Raw genomic sequence first — 19,463 nt, 5'->3', positions numbered from 1 at the left:
TGAGAGGAATAAGTGATAAAAAAATGAAAATTTCAGGAATGTTCCTTGAACAATAAAAGAACATCAGACCAGGACATTCAGCTGTGCCATGTGGGTCAGTTCCCTCCTGGCCAGAGATGGAACTCTTGCAGGAGCGACTGCTGTAGTTTCTTAGTGCTGTGCTTTAATCGGCTGTGCCACCAGGGAGGGCCCAACCAGTGAATTCTTCATAGGAAAACTCGGTGAACATGTTCTCTTTCCAGAGTCAGAGCTGTAGATGTGGCAGCAAAGCTGCCAAGGTGAAGTGAAAACCTAGAAAGGTTTTCATTTATGCTTTCCACATTTCATATTATTTTCCTTCCAAGTAAATAAATCATTTTGTTTTCATGTATATATTATTATGAATGTGTTCATTCATTCACCCATTCAGTAAAATAATGTTTCATAAGTAAGGAGAACAGAGTTCAGTTTGCTTACAGCCTAAGGCTTGATAATTTCTAAAACAAAGACATATCTCTGGTTTATTTCTGTTGCTTCCTCAAAAGGTTCCTGGGCCTGGGTCGCTGAGGGCTATTAATGAGCTTAAAGACAAAATGAAGAACCAAAGCTAAGATCAGGAAAGAGGAGTAAAAGGATCAGTAGAGAAAGCAATAGCCAGGGGAGGCAGGAGGGGGTGACTGGGGACAAATTCCAGTTGAACTGGGTCCAGGGAACTGAAGTCAGGAGTAGGGAGCTGAGGATTCTCCATGGCTTGGCGTGCTCATGAAATATCCTCAATTCTTCCACCTCCATTTATACTCCTTAATCTTTGTAGGATTCTTCTGGGTTTTCAAACTAAATAGATCCATGAAGTGGGGATGTCTTGGGGTTGCACTCGGCATTGTCCTTTTGCCTGTGAAGTCCTGATTTCAGGAGAAAGTCATTCAATATTTCACCATTAAATGAAATGTTTGTTTTAGACTTTTAATAAATACTCTTTAAATAAGACCCCTCTGACTTGGTTTGCCAGGCTTGAATTTTACCACATGCTTTTGCTTTTATTAAGATGACCACATAATTTGCTCTGTGATAATGCACTTTGATAAATTCATTTTATTCAATACACGTCATCATTCCTACTGTTCATAAAGAGCTATCCAGGAAGTCTCAAGATGGCATAAAATCATAAACCTGACCAGGAAGAAGCTTATAGTACCACAGAGGAGATGAGTGTTCAAAAGAAAAACTCAAGATGTACTCTAAATCCACAACAGAAATCCAAACAAGGATCCCAATCCAAATTGGGAGGATTCAGGACATGCTATGCTAAGCTGGGGACAGACACATCATGAGTGTTTGAGATTTTTGTCTGGGATGTAAGTAAAGTGGGAAGCAGGATGCGGGAAGGCATTTTGATTAACAGAGCGAGTGCAAGCAAAGATTTAGATCTAGAGTGCTTGGAACTCTGGGAAGTGTCTGGAAAACAATGAATAGCCCCTATTGGCAGTTGAATTACAATATCACTAACAACAAGATTTCCCAAGAGGTCTGGGGATGTTTGAATCCTGTCCTTATTTTAAAATTAAGACCACATTGGACACCAACTCTAATCCTATACTCTGGGAAGCTCTGTAGTACAAGCACCTGATTCAGGTTGGAACATGTGGCTTTAAACAAAAGGATCTCAAATTCTATTTTTGTTGCTTCCCTCTAAGCCCTAACCCAAGGCCCAGAACAGAAGACACATCCCCCACTGGCAGAGGCAGCAAACCAGGGAAATGGACAGAGAGGAGAGTAAAGGAACCAGCAAGTATAAAAGAGAAAATCATCAGAGGCTTTGCCCCAAACTGCTGTTACAAAAATCAAGCAATTATCAAAGAGGCGACAACTTTATGACTGGCAGACAGAGGGAATGCAAGGAAAATTTCCATGATTTCAAGGTCACTTTCCCAGGTCCCAAATGGTACATACCTGCAAGTCATTTTCTTTTTCCTTTGATTTAATCCAAGTTTTGCCCTGAGTTTGTGGGTCTATGAGGAGTGGGTATCTGGTGGCCTTTGTCACAATAATGCCATTCTGAATTGAGAGATCGTCTCCTGGTAATCCCTGAAGCCCCCACTCCCCAATCTGAACAACAGGAGAAGGAAATGACCATTTAAAGGAGAACAAAAATGTTTTCATTAATAATTAAAGTGCCACACACACACACACACACACAAGAAGTTAAGATTTAGACACACTGTTTTGCATTGAGGTCATGTTACTGGTATCTAGTGGAAACAAGAAACAGAAATGTGAGCCAAATAAAATCAATAGTAAAAGCAAAACCCAATTTATAATCTAAAAATCTTTTCTTCTCTAAAAACCCAAGAGTATGTTTAGTCTTTTACTTTGTACCATACTTATGAGTAAATACTGCAGTGACTACACATTAAAACAGATTTGGGGATTTTGTAGCATGGGTGCTGAAAATTCAGAGAACACTGCAGCTTCAAATACAGTGACACTGGGTTGTTGGGTGGGATCCAGCCTGGCTGGAGTTAGCTGAATAATGAATATCCTGAAATGTCAGAGAACATAAGCCCCTCCCAGCCCCTTCTAATTACGTGGGATACCAGGGAGTGCATAGCTAACTGCAGAGAAACTGGAAGGAGATGAGACATGATATTGATGGAACTCATCAATGTCATTTTAAAACAATACTGCCTGACCAGATTAAGAAGGAATAGCCAGCCTGCCTCCTCATGGTCAACAAAATTACACAGACTGATGCCAAGCACCTTCAAAAAGCAACAGAGGGAAGACTGTTCTGGCTCACTTTGCCTCACCAGTAACCAGTCTATCCCAATGCATTGTCTGTTTCTGTATAGACCAGCTGGACCATATTTGAATTAGACAAGGTGAACTTTTTTACTTTTCAATACAGAAAATGTGAAAATAATAGCATGACTTCCTTAAGGAAATGGCAACTGGGGAACATATTTGCAAATCAAAAATTTACTTGTAACTACAAATTGCCTGAAAAAGGCGTAATTCCACAGGAACTCCACGAGATATACCAAAAATTGACAGTGGCTTCAAATGCCCAGTGTGGAAGTTTAGGGCAGCAGGACATGTCATTACTCAGGGGTAGAGGTATGTTGCCATTAATTTGAAAGCAAGAGTTCTTAAAAATACAAAGAAAACTTTTATACCACAAAGAAGAGTTTTTTTTTAAATAGCTTTTAAGCATTTTCAAAACAACCTTTTCAATTAAATGGGGGAAAAGTTAAACACACACACACACACGTGTTTTTTGATCTCTTAGTAAGAAATGAAATGAGTCTAGAATTCATACAATATAAGGAAGGTCACACTTACTGTTGGCGGATCCACCAACATTGAAATAAGATTCAGGTTTTCAGTGAAAGGAATTTTCCGTGCCCGCAATTCTATTTCCCATTGGTCTTTAAGCAAATAGTTCCTAAAGATCTGATTGAAAGGACCAAGGTAGGACAGGAACCCAGTGCACAGCAGAATATCACCCACAAGTCTGTAAAGAAAACACATAGAGTGACCTAACACATTGAATGACCTTCCAGTTAGGGGTCCGCAAGGTCACAGTACAGCTTCCTCTGCTCCCAGGTGAGCACCTCTCTGCTCCCTAATGAACACTTAATTGGCCAAAGAGGAGCGACTATACAGGAAGTGGCCACGTTTGGGGTAGTTCAGGGAGCAAGAGAGAAGGCTACTCCTTAAAGTCTACAGGTCCAGGGTCTTGACACTGAGAGGTGGAAAGTATCTTTTCCATCCTGATCCTTCTCCTCCCTCCTCCCGCTTCTCATCTTTTCCCTCCTCCCTCTTCCAGGTCCCTCTTCCCTCCCTCCCTTTCCCTTTCCTTCCTCCTTTTCTCCTTCCTCCCTTTCCCCTTTATTGCCTCTTCCCAGTCCTCCTCCTAGTCCTCTCTCTTTAGTTCTTGCTATTCTCCTGTCCCTCCTCTCATGCCTTTTCGTTAAGTTTTCTAAAGACCATAGTAGACAGAAGCACAAGAGTCCACGTGTACAGAGCAGACATCTGGGCCAGTCTTTCATGTCACCAAGGGGAAGAGTATAGCCTGGAAGTGAGCATCAGGATCATGCTGGCAAATCCCAGCACACCAGAAATACCTCACACTGAAAACCCATGAAACAAAATTGAGATGGAAAACACCTTATGTTTGTCCCTTCCTGTTTCACTGATTTCACTGAGTGTGGGGGTGTTAAGTTAGAAACACTTTCTTTGGTGCTGGGATTCCAGGATGGATATACAGAAATGAAGGCGGCGAACACCTCACCAGAGAAATGGATTTTTTGTTTTCTAGGGTCATATGTTACTTTGATGACTAAGTTGGAGGGCAGTTACAACAAAGAACAGAATGCTCTACCTGTTAATCTGAGCTTTGAACTCTCTGCTCTGCTGAGTCCATCGGACTTTTTCCCCACTCAGTCCGTCGATGAGCGTGGAAGCTGCCTGCATCTTCTTCCGGCACGTGTCTGCATCGTTAAGCAAGTCCTGCATTCACAAGGGAGGAAGGTCTCAAGAGAATGTTTTTAAAGTGCTTTATCAAACATACATTCTATTTACACGTAAACATTCATGATGGAATTTAGGATAATTTGCAAAATAAATGCAATAAGAAAGTGAGATGTGAATGATTCTTTTCTATATCAGATTCCAGTACCCATTCATTCATAATAGTTTCCCTTATAAAAATTTAAGAAAAACAACTTTGTAACCGCATGCATTAAAATAGTACTTCTTTTAAATATTTTCAAAATCAAATCAATTAAAACATACATCTTAAGCCATTCATTTAATCATAACTTTTGATTTCTTTATGTTAATAAACCATTTTTTCAGAAAAAAAAGCAAAAAACAAAAAACTACACAACCTTGGTGTCTTCCGGTCAGCTCCTATCAACTCTCATTATTAAATTTAGCAAATTGGTGAACACCATGGTGTTATAAATAATTATAAATAAATAATTTATATATATTCACAATTAAACTAATTCTGTCACACGTAAAGGTTACTAGACCATCAGAACTCAGCACTTCCTAATTGCTGACTGCATGTTCACATTATCTGTGCTCTAGGGGAGCAAGGCCATTGTATCTGTGTGGTGGAGGTAGGATTTCAAGGCGCACTGCCTGCTTATTTTTCCAAATCTGCCTTCAGTGTTGTCACACTGGTAGCTAAAACTGACAGTGATGGGAGCACCTACATCATGGAAATCAGAAAAGCTGCCAGTCTGGCTCTCTAATCCCCCTCGCTCACCCGCCCTCACAGCCAATTGTTGAGCATCTATCAAACCACCATTGTTTACAACCTGTCCCAGGTTGTATTAGACTCTCCACTGACAGATAAAGGCAAATCAACGGCTCCCAAATGCACCACTTTAATAAGTGCCTGAGCTGGATTTCAACTGCAGTTTTCTAACTCCAGAATCACAGTTTACCCTCATAGGAAAATGATTATGAAAAGCACAGAAAAGGATTTGGCCAACAGAGCCAGTGGATAACAGCACCCAGGTAAATAATTTCTCATTATAAGCATTTGCCTGAGAACTAAACACTACACATATCTGTGTAAGCTTTCAAACATCATTTCAGGAATTCTGTGTATTGACTCTTACCATTTTCTCATTCATCGCTGCATCAAATTTTGCTTGTACTTTATCCAGCTCACCCTGCTTCTCATCTAGCAGTGCCTGTGCCTTCCCCAGTTCAGCATTGGCAACTGCTAAACGCCCCTCTTGCTTGGCCAGGTTAGCCTTGAGAGAAGAAGAGATTAGTGTGGACCTGTGTTAACGCTGCAAGATATTTGTGATTTAAGTTGGCAATTAGCATAAATGGCATCATTTTCCCCCTAGATGGTATTTGGAGGTCAGCTGGGGAAACAGAGTCTTAGAAGTATTTTATTAACATCCTCTTTTTCTTAATGTTCTTTTAATTGCTAGTGTTCAATATAGAAAACATGGGATGTGCTGCAATATATACATGGACAAAAACTACTCTGATTTTAGTGAGAGTCCATGACTATTGTGTTTAGAAACTGATAAGAAGCTTCATTTTGTGCATTTTTCATCTCAGCTGTAATCTCACCACCACTTCACCCATGTGCCATCAGCATAGTCCCATGTGCTCTTTCCTCCCCAGTTGTTACCCTGTTCCCCTCTCCTACCCTGTAAAATATTTCTGGTTTATAATTGTTAGCTAATGCTTGTTTTTACTTTATTACTATTATCTATATAGAGATATATAGATCCTGATCCCTTACATTCCTGCTATGTGTAAAACCATCCCGTATTTTTTTCTTTCTGGCTTATTTCTCTCAGAATTATCTTTCCAGCTCTATCCATGTTGCTGCAAATGGCATGAGTTTATCTCTTTTGAATGCTGAGTAATATTCCACTGTGCATATGTATCACATCTTCTTTATCCAGTCATCTATTTTTGGGCATTTGGGTTGATTCTATATCTTCCCGGTTGTAAGTAGACTAGTCATAAACAAAGGGGTGCAGATGTCCTTTTGAATTAATGTTTTTGTGTCTTTTGGGTAGATACCTAGGTGTGGAATTGTTGGAGCATATGGAAGCTCCATTTGTAGCAGTTTGAAAAACCTCCACACATTATTTCCATAGTGGTTGTACCAGTTTGCATTTCCACCAGCAGTTTTTATAATATAATTATTTCCCCACAACCTTCAATACTTTTTCACGAACATGAATTATATGGCTGCCTAACAGCCCACAATTTGGATGTATCACAATCTATTTTACTTTTACCTTTCCTTTTATATGGTTTTCCCCCTTTCCAGTACTTTTTTTTTTTTTTTTGATTTAGGGAACATTGGTTTACCTATGTATGACTTGGGAATAGGTTCACAGGGAAACTACCAAAGTGCTCAATGCAGATGACTGGATTAAAATGTGGCACATATACACAAGGGTATACTACTCAGCTATTAAAAAAAAAAAAAAGTCTTGCCATTTGCAGGATTATGATAAGTGAATTTCCCTCTCCAGTTTTAATGTTTACAAATAATGCTATGATAAATAATACTGTTGGGCAGAAAATACTTTGAATTGTTTCCTTAATAAAGATTTTGTGAATTACTGTAAAAGGAGTTTTTATCTTTCTCCAAATCCTGCAGGATGGTAATTATCTGTATCTTATAATTTTTTGTTTTATTTTTTGGAAAGTGCTTTACTCACTATTCCAGTTTGTTGAAAAGGGTATAACTCCAGAACAGCCAAATGGGAGAGACACGTTGACCATGTTAAGAAGGTAATTTAAAATAATGAGGAAAGTAATATAGCCCTAAATATTTTTGAGACAGATATTCTTTGAAAACTGTTTCAAGCAATATGTATTTTTAACTTAGCATTTTTCTCCAGGAAATGTTTGGTTTAGTTAGATTTTCTGATGTGCCCAACTGTAAATTTTAATTTTTAATTATTTAAATCTACACACCTTTAATTATATGGATTCAGTCATTTTCATTTGTTTTTGTGAATACTCTTAATCTATTATATTTTGTTTTTGCTAAGCACCAATTTTTTTAACTTTCTCTGATTTTTAATTTTACTCTTACTTTTTCTATTCTACTTAAATTTTGTGTCTATGTGTGTCTTAAGCAATCATGTCTAGAGTGTTTAGTTTCTTTCTTTATCTCAGGGTCAAAAATATACCATTTTGACCACTCAAAAGCCCTAGTAAGTAGCTTCTTGTTACCATTTCCTGAATAGAAGTGATAGGCATTTTTAGGATGTAAACTATGATCTTATTGTTTATTAGAAAATGGTTTCACTAACACTCGCAGTGTAAGGGACGGGGGTGAGGGTGGGGGAGCAACTGTAATAAAGAAAGAGTGAAAACACCAAACAACTATATACCAGAGACATTTTACCGGGGTGATGTGAGGAATGGGATCCAAAATGGGGTGGGAAAGGTGCATGGGAATCCGGTGATGGCACAGGGGTGAACTGGTGGTGGGAAGACCACGAGGATTACAATCGAGATGGAAAAAGGCACAAAATGAAGGATGATGCAAAAATAAATTTTAAAAATTTAATGAGAAAAGAAAATGAAGCTTTTGCAATTTGTGCTTTCAGAACTGAATCAAGGTCTTCCATGAGCATTGAATAGGATCAATTTTTGTAAATACTTGATAGCTACTGAATAATTCTATATTCTTTGTTCATTTTTAGAAGTGTTCTATGTAATTGTTGAATCTTAAAAATAATGCAGTATAAAATCTATACCAAGTTATTAATTTGTGCTTTCTCAGGACTGGCTACATAGCTAGCAGGGTCCTGTACAAAATGAAAATGCAAGTCTCTTGTTAAAAAACTATGAAGGGGGCCCTTCCTGGTGGCGCAGCGGGTTAAAGCACAGCACTGAGAATCTGAAGCCACTTACGCATGAGTTCGATCCCTGCCTGCCCCGGAGGTGACCACATGGCGCGGCAGACCTCTCCTGACCTGCCCACTGCTTCCCTCAGCAGTGTACTTCATCGATCTGCCTGTTCTGCTCCCCACTCTGTCTCTGGTGAAGCCTCTCACCGCCCCTGAGCCTCTGGCCTGTACCCCAGTTCTGTATGCACAAATAAATAAATAAATTAAAAAAAAAAAAACTATGAAGGGGGTCCTCCCTGGTGATGCAACAGGTTAAAGCACAGCACTATGAAGCTACCGCAGCCACTGCACATGAGTTCCATCCCAGCCAGGGAGGTGACCACATGGCGCAGCAGGCCTCTCCTGTCTGCCCGCTGTTCCCCTCAGCAGTGTATGTCAGTATATCGGCCTGTTCTGCTCTCTATTCTGTCTCTGGTGAATTCTCTCACCACCTGCACCTCTCTAACCTGTATCCCAGTTCTGTAAGCATAAATAAATAAATCTTTAAAAAAATGATGAAGGACTTGCAGAGAGTGAGGGCAGAGCATGAAGCCAGTGCTGTCCTCTCAAATGGGCGCTGCATGCACAGGCACAGCCAGAAAGCCACAAAGCCACAGTCTGTTGTAGATTGGCAGTGTGGACACAATCTCAGATTGCAACATTATTTTACTTAATCGCCACTTAAATAGCAATGGATTTTGCTTTCTTTGATTTGCTGCTATTCTGCTTATTACATAAATCATGATTGCAATGAAGTCTTCACTTTGGATCCTGCTATATCATCATGCCTTTTTTCTTGTTCTACATTTGCAGTAATCTTTCTCCTTTAGTATCTTTTTGTGTTTTCTATAGTTTCTCATCCTTTCCCATTGTACAAACTTACTTTCTTTCTTTCTTTCTTTCTTTCTTTTCTATTTTCTCAAAGTTACCTGTGCATGGAGTTTGAAGAGGCAGGCATCTCTACAAGGCTTTTGAGGGGAGATAGTAACTCCTGGCCCATCTATTTAGCTTTTCCTACTCCAGAGAGCAATACTTTCAACTTTTAGCCTCATGGGGTGGGGGAGGGAGGAGTTTGTGCAGGGAGTGGTGTATTTAATAACAATCTTTGCACTCCTGAGAATGTCTTTCTGTTCCCTCAGAAGGGGAAGGACATGAAGGGTAGCCTAGCTTAGTGTACAGTGAGTATGTGTATATTCACCACTCAATACTTAAATTACAACCTTAAGAATGTTTTTTATTCCTTCATACATGAAAAGCAGCTTGTGCAGTTACTGAATAATCTTAGTTCACAGTGATTTCTTTCTCAATATATTTTCTGCATGTGATTTTCCATTATTTTCTAGCCTGTAGGGCTGTGAGAAGACTGGATACCTTCATTTCTCTTTTGTAAGCCACCTTTTAAATTTGGTTGGTTGGTTGGCTGGTTTTCTAGGTGCATATAAGTTTCTCCTCCTCTCTTTGAGATTCAAAGCATTTCTAGGTGTTGGCTTAACTTTTATAAATTTCACTTAGAACATATTAATTAACCTCAGCTTCCAAGTCTTAAAAAAATGGCAAGTTTTCTTTTATAAGAGCTTGATTATTCCCAAATAAATTCATTTTCTGTTTAAGTTATATTAGTTCAGCTTTATGTCTGTGATGTCAAGAAATGTGTAACCAATGTAAAAAGAATGAGAACTTTGAGAGGACTGAGAAAAAGGAAAATTTGTTAAAACACATCTACTTTTAATTAGTTTAAATTTTGCTTTGTTTTGCTAACAGCATTAATACTGATTGATTTGATTGAGCATGATTTACTGGAGAAAGGAGGAAACTTTTACCTTCAGAGGCAAAACTTCTTTATTGATACCAAAAAATGTCACCATGGCAAGTGTCCAAGACAGCAGACCGGCCACATTCCCACAGACTTTTTTGGCACTTTCGAAAGTATAATCTTCCATATTAAAATACGGCTGTAGAAATTCAACCGTTTCTTCATTGATTGTGTCCTTGGGGAACTGCTGGAGGCTCCACAGGAATCCTGTCGCACTCATCAACTGAAAAACAGTGTCACAACCTGTAAATTCTGGAAGAAAAGAAATACCCTATTCCTGTGTTTCTGAATCAGCTTCTAAGCTGATTTATTTTTTTCCCAGAAGATGTAACATTACTTTTCAATTCAACAAGTAAATCCAAGACCATGATGGTGGACAACTCAAATCTGCAAGTTGCAAACTGCCTTCCTAATTTCCATGGTCAGAATAAAGAGAAGAAAGGCTATGGTTTCCAGTCCCATGAGTGTTATCCAAAAGCCGCCAAGCATACAAGTCCCCTTTTAGAGACTGGGTTAGGGTAACCCAAGACTGTGCCAAAGCCAGCCAAGGGTTTTGGAAAGCTGTCTTAAAAAGTAAGGTATTCAGGCCCTCCCTGACGGCACAGCAGGTTAAAGCACAGCACTGAGAAGCTAAAGCCACTTCCGCATGAGTTCGATCCCCGCCTGCCCCGGAGGTGACCACATAGCGCGGCAGACCTCTCCTGACCTGCCCGCTGCTCCCCTCAGCAGTGTACTTCGTGGATCTGCCTGTCCTGCTCCCCACTCTCTCTCTGGTGAAGCCTCTCACCGCCCCTGAGCCTCTGGCCTGTACCCCAGTTCTGTATGTACAAATAAAATAAAATCTTCAAAAAAAAAAAAGTAAGGTATTCAGATTTAAAATCTTTTCTAATTACTTGTTGGAAAAGACAATTTAAGATAAACTTTTCAATACATAAGGGTTGATTACTGTCTGGTCTATATTGAGTGTCCTGGACTGTGGAGAGCAGTGCATCTTACAGGACTGGCACAGACAGATTTTACTTACTTTTAATGACTCTACCCATGAGGGCTTGCAGCAAGGCTTTTCTGGGTCCATGGTAACAGGGTCAATTTTCTTTTGAAACAGTAACAGAACACAGTCCATGATTCTCATAATAAGATGTGGGGGTTTTGCAAGTTTCCTGACTGTGGCAATATCATTTGGTTTGATAGTCTGTATTTGGGGTTAGGAATCAAATATACATATCATTGAATAATACTAGTAGTCAAGTGATAATTAACAGTTTAAAATAAAGTAGAAAACTTTAAAATGTACTTTTCTCCAACCCCTTCCTCTCTTCAAGGATTTGCCTTCCAAGATTTAAAAAAATAATTTACTTGTTTTAAATGAAATACTATCATTTCACATCCTCATTATTAACAGTATAGGATTTCTCTCCTCTGGTATCGTAACCATTGTTCTCTCCCCACCAAAGCACCCAGAGTCCTCCTTTGGATATGAGGGTGATCTGACTGTGACATCTGTCACCCCATTGTTCACCAAGTTGGCTCAGCTGATCGGGCTGGCCAGACAGATGTCCCTTTCCTCCCTCACTGCTCCAAGAACATCCCTCCCAAAGCTTTCTAGAATTTTTGCATAATGGTTCTTTCCTTGTTATTTTGGAATTTCTGTTTGTTATATTTTTCTCAACTAATGGCTTTAAAATGTCACTACCACTCATTGTCTACCACCTCAGACCTCTGTTAGCAATAAAAGCCTCATTGGTGTGAAACATTTAGATAACTTCCACCTTCAACACAAAGGCTGCATCATGTGAGCATATTAAAAGAGGAGCAAGGTCTGGAATATAAAAAAAAACTCACTTTCAATCAGTCTTCATTTGAAGACTGTCTATTCAAGAGGGAGGAATTCAAAGGAGTTTAAAGATGTTATTGTAACAAATGACTCATACAACTTATTTTTGAAAGTTCTGAGAGCTGGAATAAGTCATTATCTAACGATTCAAAGCAAGATGAAACAGAACATCACATAACCAATAAAAAACTCCTATGATTCATTTGGTACAGTGATCACTCTCTGTTTATGTTATTGAGGAGCCATAAAGGGAAAGGGAGGACTGAGCATGCCCTGGTCATTACCACGATGCTATTAAAACAGCATCATATATCTACTCATTAATTTAACTACAGCCATTCTCCTACCGAACCAGAAAACAGGTCCTCCCTCATAACCTCCCAAGGAAGACAGAAAACACAATTGCTTTAGCTGGTATGACTTGCCATGATCAACACAGAGGTGCAGGAAAAACAAAGGAGGTTTATGGTACTGAGAACTTTCTGAAAGGAAGAGGTCTGAGTCAGCTCTTGAAGAATGACTCTTACTAGGTAATGAAGACGGTTAGGAGAGGCATTCCTGGCAGAGGGGGAGACACAGTTAAAATAGCAGACCATCACTATTCCAGAAGCCAACAGGTGCTTTTGTATGACTGAGTCATGTTGTCTGTAAGGACAGCGTGACAAGAGAGAAAGTTTGAGGGGCAGACAGGAGCCCGGTCATCAGCAGCGACAGAGCCGCTATTTATTGAGTGCTTTCTATGTGCCCCGAAAACAATATTGAGTTTTAATGCCTACATGGATCCTTCAGAGATTAAGGAGGAATGATAATCTCATGGAAACCCAAGAAAGTTAAGTAAATTTACTTCAGATCATACTTCTAAGAAGTGATCAACATGAGAGGCAACCTGCCTGCCTCCAATGTCCAGCCTTGCTTTTCTCATAGCTAAGGGTGCCTGACTCAGGACCTTATCCTAAAAACTAAAGGCCCCACACAGTATTTTAAAAGGGCACCTGATCATCTAGAGAGGATTATGGCATAAGCAAGAAGGTTCTTTTATATTATCTGAATCGCTTTATGCTATAGATCAGGCCATTAATCACTAACACTGTTTCTCAGTTCTTATGGAAGGCCAATTTATGAGGTGAAAATATTAAGCTAAGGGAAACAAAGACTAAAATATTAGATTGTAGGAACTGTAATAAGCAGTCTATTGGTTTCCAGGGCTTCCCTAGTGGCCTACGTATTAGCACTATCACCACTACAGCCTGAGTTCGAGCCCCAGCCAGGGAGCTGACTCACATGGCCCAGCAGACCTCTCCTGTCTCGCCCGCTGCTCCCCTCAGCTGTGTATTTCAGTAGATTTGCCTGTTCTGCCTCCCACTCTGTCTCTGGTGAATCCTCTCACACACACCCCCACCCAGCAACTCTGGCCTACATCCTAGTTCTTGTATGCCTAAATAAGCAAAAATAAATCTTAAAACATAATAATTCAATTCAGTGTTTGGTTGCAAAGATTCTGCAGTTAATTTCATGCGCTAAACATGGCTCCTGCAAGACTTGTGTTGGAGGGAGAACTGCTCCCTGCTCACATTCAGGGCTGCTTCTGCTTCCTCCAGTGCAGGTTTGGCCGCCTCAAGTTTGGTCTCAGCTTTCACTTTTTCACTATCAATTTCATCCACAATTTTTTGTGCTTTGTCTTTTACTTCCTGTACTTCATTTTTTACTTTGGAGGCAGCTTGAGCACTTACTGTGACTTCTGCTAAAACCTGTTAAATTGAGGAAACACATGAAAGTAAAGAGAAACCTTTCAAGCATAATTTACAGATTTCAGAAAGGGAATAATTATTCAACAGAGCATGAAACACGAATGAGAGCATGTTTATTCCTCCATCTATATCTCAGATACATACACATGTACAGATACAGCTTTTAATTGAGGTGATGCTGACTTACATACTGTATGTGACTCAGAGACACAGGACACACCTACTCAGAGGCAGGTCACAAGTCACCACACCACACCCTCTGCCAAAGCAATATTTTAAGGTTTATTCAAGCAACTCCTTTGAGAAGTTTCTTCCAGGCTTCCATTTCCTAAACTTTTCTCAAGTTCAAAATATATCAAAAATATTTTAAGCCTTCAGAAAAGTATTTCTGCATCATGTAATTTCTAGAAAATTAAAACAGTAAAGGTAACAGAAAAAGGTTGGAAGTCATATTAAGACTCATGCAATAACAATAAAAGTCATTCATGTTTGTTGAGTGCTTACCAAAAGCCAGGGATATGCTAAGTGCCTCTTCTCTGCCTTCCCTCTCATTTCAGTGACTGTCTAAGGATCAAGACTTAATGATCTGTTCTTAACTGATTCTCAGTGAGTGGAAGCTGAGAACAGTCTGACAGATGAGGTCACAGATAGAGGGACAGCACACCTATATCCCTACTATCTGGGAGGAGCACATATACATAGATTTTTTTTAACTCAACCAATTCTTTCTCTTATCCCTTTCCCTCCTTGACACAAACTTCAGATGAGATTTAGGTCATGCTGGAAAGCTAGAGCATGCGGAGACTTTAAATAAAAGTTCAGACCTAACTGATAGGCAAGCACAAGTTTCATAAACAGATAAGAGACAGAGAAAAGTCTCAGACTAAGCAGAAAGATGTCTTGATACAAGTTAAACAAAAATATTGAATAATCTTTGTGTTTTATTTAAGATTTATTTACATTATCTTGCCAGACATAGTATGTAGTTTATAGTGTTTACCTTTTATTAACATCTTGAAACAATGCTGTCTTTTTTTTAATATGGAAAAATATTCTTCAGTGATAGTATGAAAATAAATACAAACTTACCTCATCTGCTTTTACAGAAGCCACTGCCAACTCCTTTTCCTTTACTGCAAGGTCCTGGGAGAGTTTAGCAACGGATTCACTGGCCTCCATAAGCTTATCAAGACCTTTACAAACACACATTCTTGCTGAGAATGAATAGCCCTTTGATCAAGTATCTTTTTCCAGATCTACTACTTCTAAGGCACTATTTAAAAGTACTACAGCAAATGCAAGAATATTACTTCTGAACAAAAATTTTAAAAATACATACTTCCCAGCAGCAATAATACTAATTATGTCTCTGAGAGTTTCAGCAAGGGGTAAGGAGAAAAATGTCTCTGCTTGAAGAATATTACCTACTTGCATTTGAGGGACAGTCACAATGCCATACTGAGTACCACTAATTTAGTTGGGACATTTATTTGACAAACTTATCCTTTCCGTGGGTTTGTAACAAGTTTGGAACTATCTTTTTTGCTGGCCTTTGAATCATATTGCAGCTGAGTTGGCAAATAAGATAATATATGCGAGTATTTTTGTGGCTCTCTTCTATACAAATGCAAATAGTTACTAAAATTTGTGCATTTGGCTCTGTGACTTTAAGGCTGTTCCACCTGAGTCCTAGACAGTGGTGTGTTGGTAAAGGTTTAGCATGTGATCTCTTGCTGGGAAGGGAGAAGAATTCATCTGTATGTTTGCCAGTGTCATTGTATAAATATGCTCACCATGTCTGATTTCATGCTACCAAGAGATTCTCAGTAGCACACCATTATGCAGTGTTGATATGGTACAGATAGAACTGAAATAACTTTAAGGGTGTTCATAATAATAAAATAAAAATATTTAAGAAGCAAGGTTTCTGGTATTTATCACCTTCATTTTTTAATGTAACTTCTTTAATTGTAATTTTATATGATTTAATTTTTAACAAAGCCTCAACCAGATCATAAGATCTCTAAATACTTATTAACAGTCCACTCTCACAAACTAGGATTCTAGACCGTTATACAACATAACAACAAAAACATGAGCTGTAAGAAAAATAAGAAGGTCTCTTTCATGTTTCTATCATCATGAAACTGGGAGCTCAGCCATGCTATGTCACTAAGTTTTACATAGAAGTGGTGAAAACAAAGGACTAAGGTTTTAACAGTTGAGATCCCATGTGTAGTCATGGTAGCAAACCCATGCCTGGAGCACCTTGGTTCTCTACCTTGGGTACTTTAAACAAGAAATAAAAAAATACTAAATTTTAAAAATCTCTTTAAAAAAAAAAAAGAAAGCAAGGCCTGGTGGCAGAGGGGTTAAGTCTCAGCACTATGAAGCTATCCACAGCCATTGCAATATGAGTTCCATCCCCAGCCAGGGAGCTGACCCACATGGCACAGCAGACCTCTCCTATCTCACCTGCTGCTTCCCTCAGCAATGTGTTTCAGTGGATCTGCCTGTTCTGCTCCCCACTCTGTCTCTGGTGAATCCTTGTACCCCCACAATTCCTGATTGCACCCCAGTTCTTATATGCATAAATAAGAAATAAATGTTTTTTAAAAAAGAAAGAAGCCCAAAGGTATTCTGAGTCATTGCACCAAATGCTTTCTGGACATAAAATCTGTTCCAACTCACACAACTTATATGTTCTAATTTATATCTTTTCTTACTTATTCTATAGCTACAGGGCACTTGGAACACCACTGTTCAGGTAAATGACCTCTTTTTGATTTTGTTTCTTGTTTTGCCTTTTGCTTTGTTAGAAATTTAGGAAGCATTAACATGGCAAAGTTAATGCAAATTGAGGCAAATTGCAATGAAACCAAAAACTAAAATTGTGGTGGGTTCCCACCCATGTAAACACAGCAGCTCAGTGATTATTGCAACTCACGACTTAACAAGCTGGGCACAAAGTTGAAAGAGCTGGGAGAAATGTTTCCCAAGAGTAAATCGGCCACTTCTGGTTAGATTTTCTTCTCTACAGAATTTCTTGAAAAACCAACTTTACGGCCATTCCTCAAAGTAATCTATTACTACTAACAATAAAGTCAGTATTTTCATTTTCAAATACAATAATATACACACCAAACAAAATATCAGTATCCCTACCAAACAAACTCTAGAAAGATCTGACCCATTCTACTCACCAGTATTCATGCGTTGGGCCTGTTCATTAATGTATTTCAACTTTTCAGTATAAATGTTTTTATAACCATTTATAAATGAGAGATAGGACTTGGGGGTCACGTGTGCTCTTCGGCGGTATCTGAAAACAGAATGTAAACATGATCTCTATCATTCCAGCATATTCTCATAAAATTTCAAAGCAGACAGACATTCTTTCCACTGGGAGCACAGTATAACTTTCCACTGGGAGCACATGGAGGAAGGTGGAAATGGTGAATGGCTTCCCTAGAGGTGAGGTTGGAAGAACATGAAGCAACTGTTGACTTCTGTGGAGGGTCTTTGACTAGAACATTATCCATAGTCTCAACATGTATCCCCATCTGGCAAAGTGTGAGAATCACTGTCACTGCCCCATAACTTCGAATTTTATGATGGTATGAAGAAAAAAAAATGCCATTTGTAAATACATTTTATAATTGTTAAGATTCTGTGCAAAAATGTGGAAGAAGAGGTTGAAATGACCTGTGCTGTGCTGTTTTCACTCCACTTGTTTGTGTTACTCACTATCTAGTGCTTTGTAACCCAGTGTATCCAGGGTTACAAAGTCTCTACTTGCTTGACTGTAGCATCCTTAAATGTGCACTTGATACAAATGCACAATAGATGGTGGGGTTTACTATAGCAATTACCTTTGGCAAAGGAAATAAGTACAAGGAATATGATTTTATGGAAGAAACGCAAGTCAGAGAAAAGTCTTTGACATGCTATAAAATTACTTAATCTTTTGTATTAATTTTCCACTTGTAGAGAGCTGAAGATTTTTTTTTAAATAATGTAATAGTTTATTTTTACATCATTTTGTGCCTTTTTCCATCTCAGTTGTAATCCCTGTGGGATTACAATTTACCCATGTACCATCACCATAGTCCCGTGCACATCCCCCTCCATTTTTGATCCCATTCCCCACTCCACCACCGTAAAATATCTCTGGTATAGAGTTGTTCATTATTAATATTTTCCCCCCAGTCCTTTATACTCTTGCTATGAGTGAAACCATCCTGTATTTCCATTATTTTTCTTTTTCTTTTTGGCTTATTTCACTAAACATGATCCCTTCTAGCTCCATCCATGTTGCTGCAAAGAGCCTGTTTTTATCATTTTTGATTGCTGAGTAATATTCCGTTGTATATATGTGCCCCATCTTTTTAATCCAGTCATTTACTTTTGGGCATTTGGTTTGATTCAATGCCTTTCCTATTGTAAATAAAACAGCAATAAACATGGGGTGCAGATGTCTTTTTGAATCAGTGTTTTTGTGTCTTTTGTGGGATTGTGGGCCATATGGAAGCTCCATTTTTAGAAGTTTGAGAAACCTCCAAACAATTTTCCATAGTGGTTGTACTAGTTTGCATTCCCACCAGCAGTGCAGGAGATTTCTTTTTTCTCCACATCACTAACATTTGTTGTTGCTAGTAGTTTTAATATGTGCCATTCTTACTGGTGTGAGATGGTATTTCACTGTGGTTTTAATTTGAATCTCCCTTATTACAAGTGATGTTGAACAGTTTTTCATATGGTTGATGGTCATCTGTATTTCCTCTTTGGAGAAGTGTCTTTTTAGCTCTTCTGCCCATTTTTTGATGGGGTTGTTTAGTTTACTTTTGTTGAGTTTCATCAGTTCTTCGTATATCCTTGTTGTTAGTATTGTATGAGAAAATTTTTTCCCAATCAGTGGGATGTCTGGTTGTTTGTTGTAATGTCTCTTTTGCTGTACAGAAGCTCTTTAACTTGATGTAGTCCCATTTGTTTATCCTTTCCTTCACTATCATTGTGTTTGGTGCTGTATCTTTAAAGATGTTAATGAGGTGTGCATGATGCAGTGTTTGGCCCATCTTTGTTTCCAGATATTTTATGGCATCCATTCTTATGTCTAGATCTTTAATCCACTTTAAATTGGTTTTTGTGCATGGTGAGAGGTAGTGATCTAGTTTCATTTTGAAAAAAAAATTTTTTTAAAAAGATTTATTTATGTATGCACAAATAAAATGGGGTTTAGGCCAGAGGTGCAGGGGTGGTGAGCAGATTCACCAAAGACAGAGTGGGGAGCAGAAGAGGCCAACTAATGAAGTACACTGCTAAGGGGAATAGTGGGCAGGTCAGGAGAGGTCTGCCTTGCCATGTGGGTCACCTCTAGGGCAGCGATAGAACTCATGCTGAAGTGGCTTTAGCTTCTTAGTGCTGTGATTTTACCCACTGCGCCACCAGAGAGGGCCTAGAAAAAAAAATTTTTAATGTTAAAAATATTCAGCTCGGCCCTCTCTGGTGGCACAGTGGGTTAAAGCGCAGCACAAAGAAGCTTAAACCACTTCCACATGAGTTCGAATCCCTGCTTGCCCTGGAGGAGATCCACATGAAGAGGCAGACCTCTTCTGACCCGCCCGCTGCTCCCCTCAGCAGTGTACTTCATCCATCTGCCTGTTCTGTACCCCACTCTGTCTCTGGTGGATCCT

At 39.0% G+C, this 19,463-nt stretch overlaps 1 protein-coding gene across 1 annotated transcript in view; it reads right to left on the bottom strand.

Moving 5' to 3' along the window:
* Positions 1-19,463, bottom strand: part of DNAH8 (dynein, axonemal, heavy chain 8) — a 296,367-nt gene that overhangs the window by 86,668 nt on the left and 190,236 nt on the right. The window contains exons 65-73 of the mRNA XM_004673443.2: positions 16,974-17,092; positions 14,860-14,963; positions 13,594-13,770; positions 11,213-11,380; positions 10,196-10,411; positions 5,613-5,750; positions 4,361-4,488; positions 3,319-3,490; positions 1,930-2,085 (exon numbers count right to left, since the gene is read on the bottom strand). Coding sequence (XP_004673500.1) covers positions 1,930-2,085; positions 3,319-3,490; positions 4,361-4,488; positions 5,613-5,750; positions 10,196-10,411; positions 11,213-11,380; positions 13,594-13,770; positions 14,860-14,963; positions 16,974-17,092 — 1,378 coding nt within the window. The remainder of the gene's footprint in view (positions 1-1,929; positions 2,086-3,318; positions 3,491-4,360; positions 4,489-5,612; positions 5,751-10,195; positions 10,412-11,212; positions 11,381-13,593; positions 13,771-14,859; positions 14,964-16,973; positions 17,093-19,463) is intronic.

Source organism: Condylura cristata, unplaced genomic scaffold, assembly GCF_000260355.1.
Source record: "Condylura cristata isolate star-nosed mole 26May11 unplaced genomic scaffold, ConCri1.0 scaffold00001, whole genome shotgun sequence".
Taxonomy (NCBI): domain Eukaryota; kingdom Metazoa; phylum Chordata; class Mammalia; order Eulipotyphla; family Talpidae; genus Condylura; species Condylura cristata.
The sequence above is the reverse complement of the archived record's forward strand: the minus strand, read 5'-3'. Positions and strand labels throughout refer to the sequence as shown.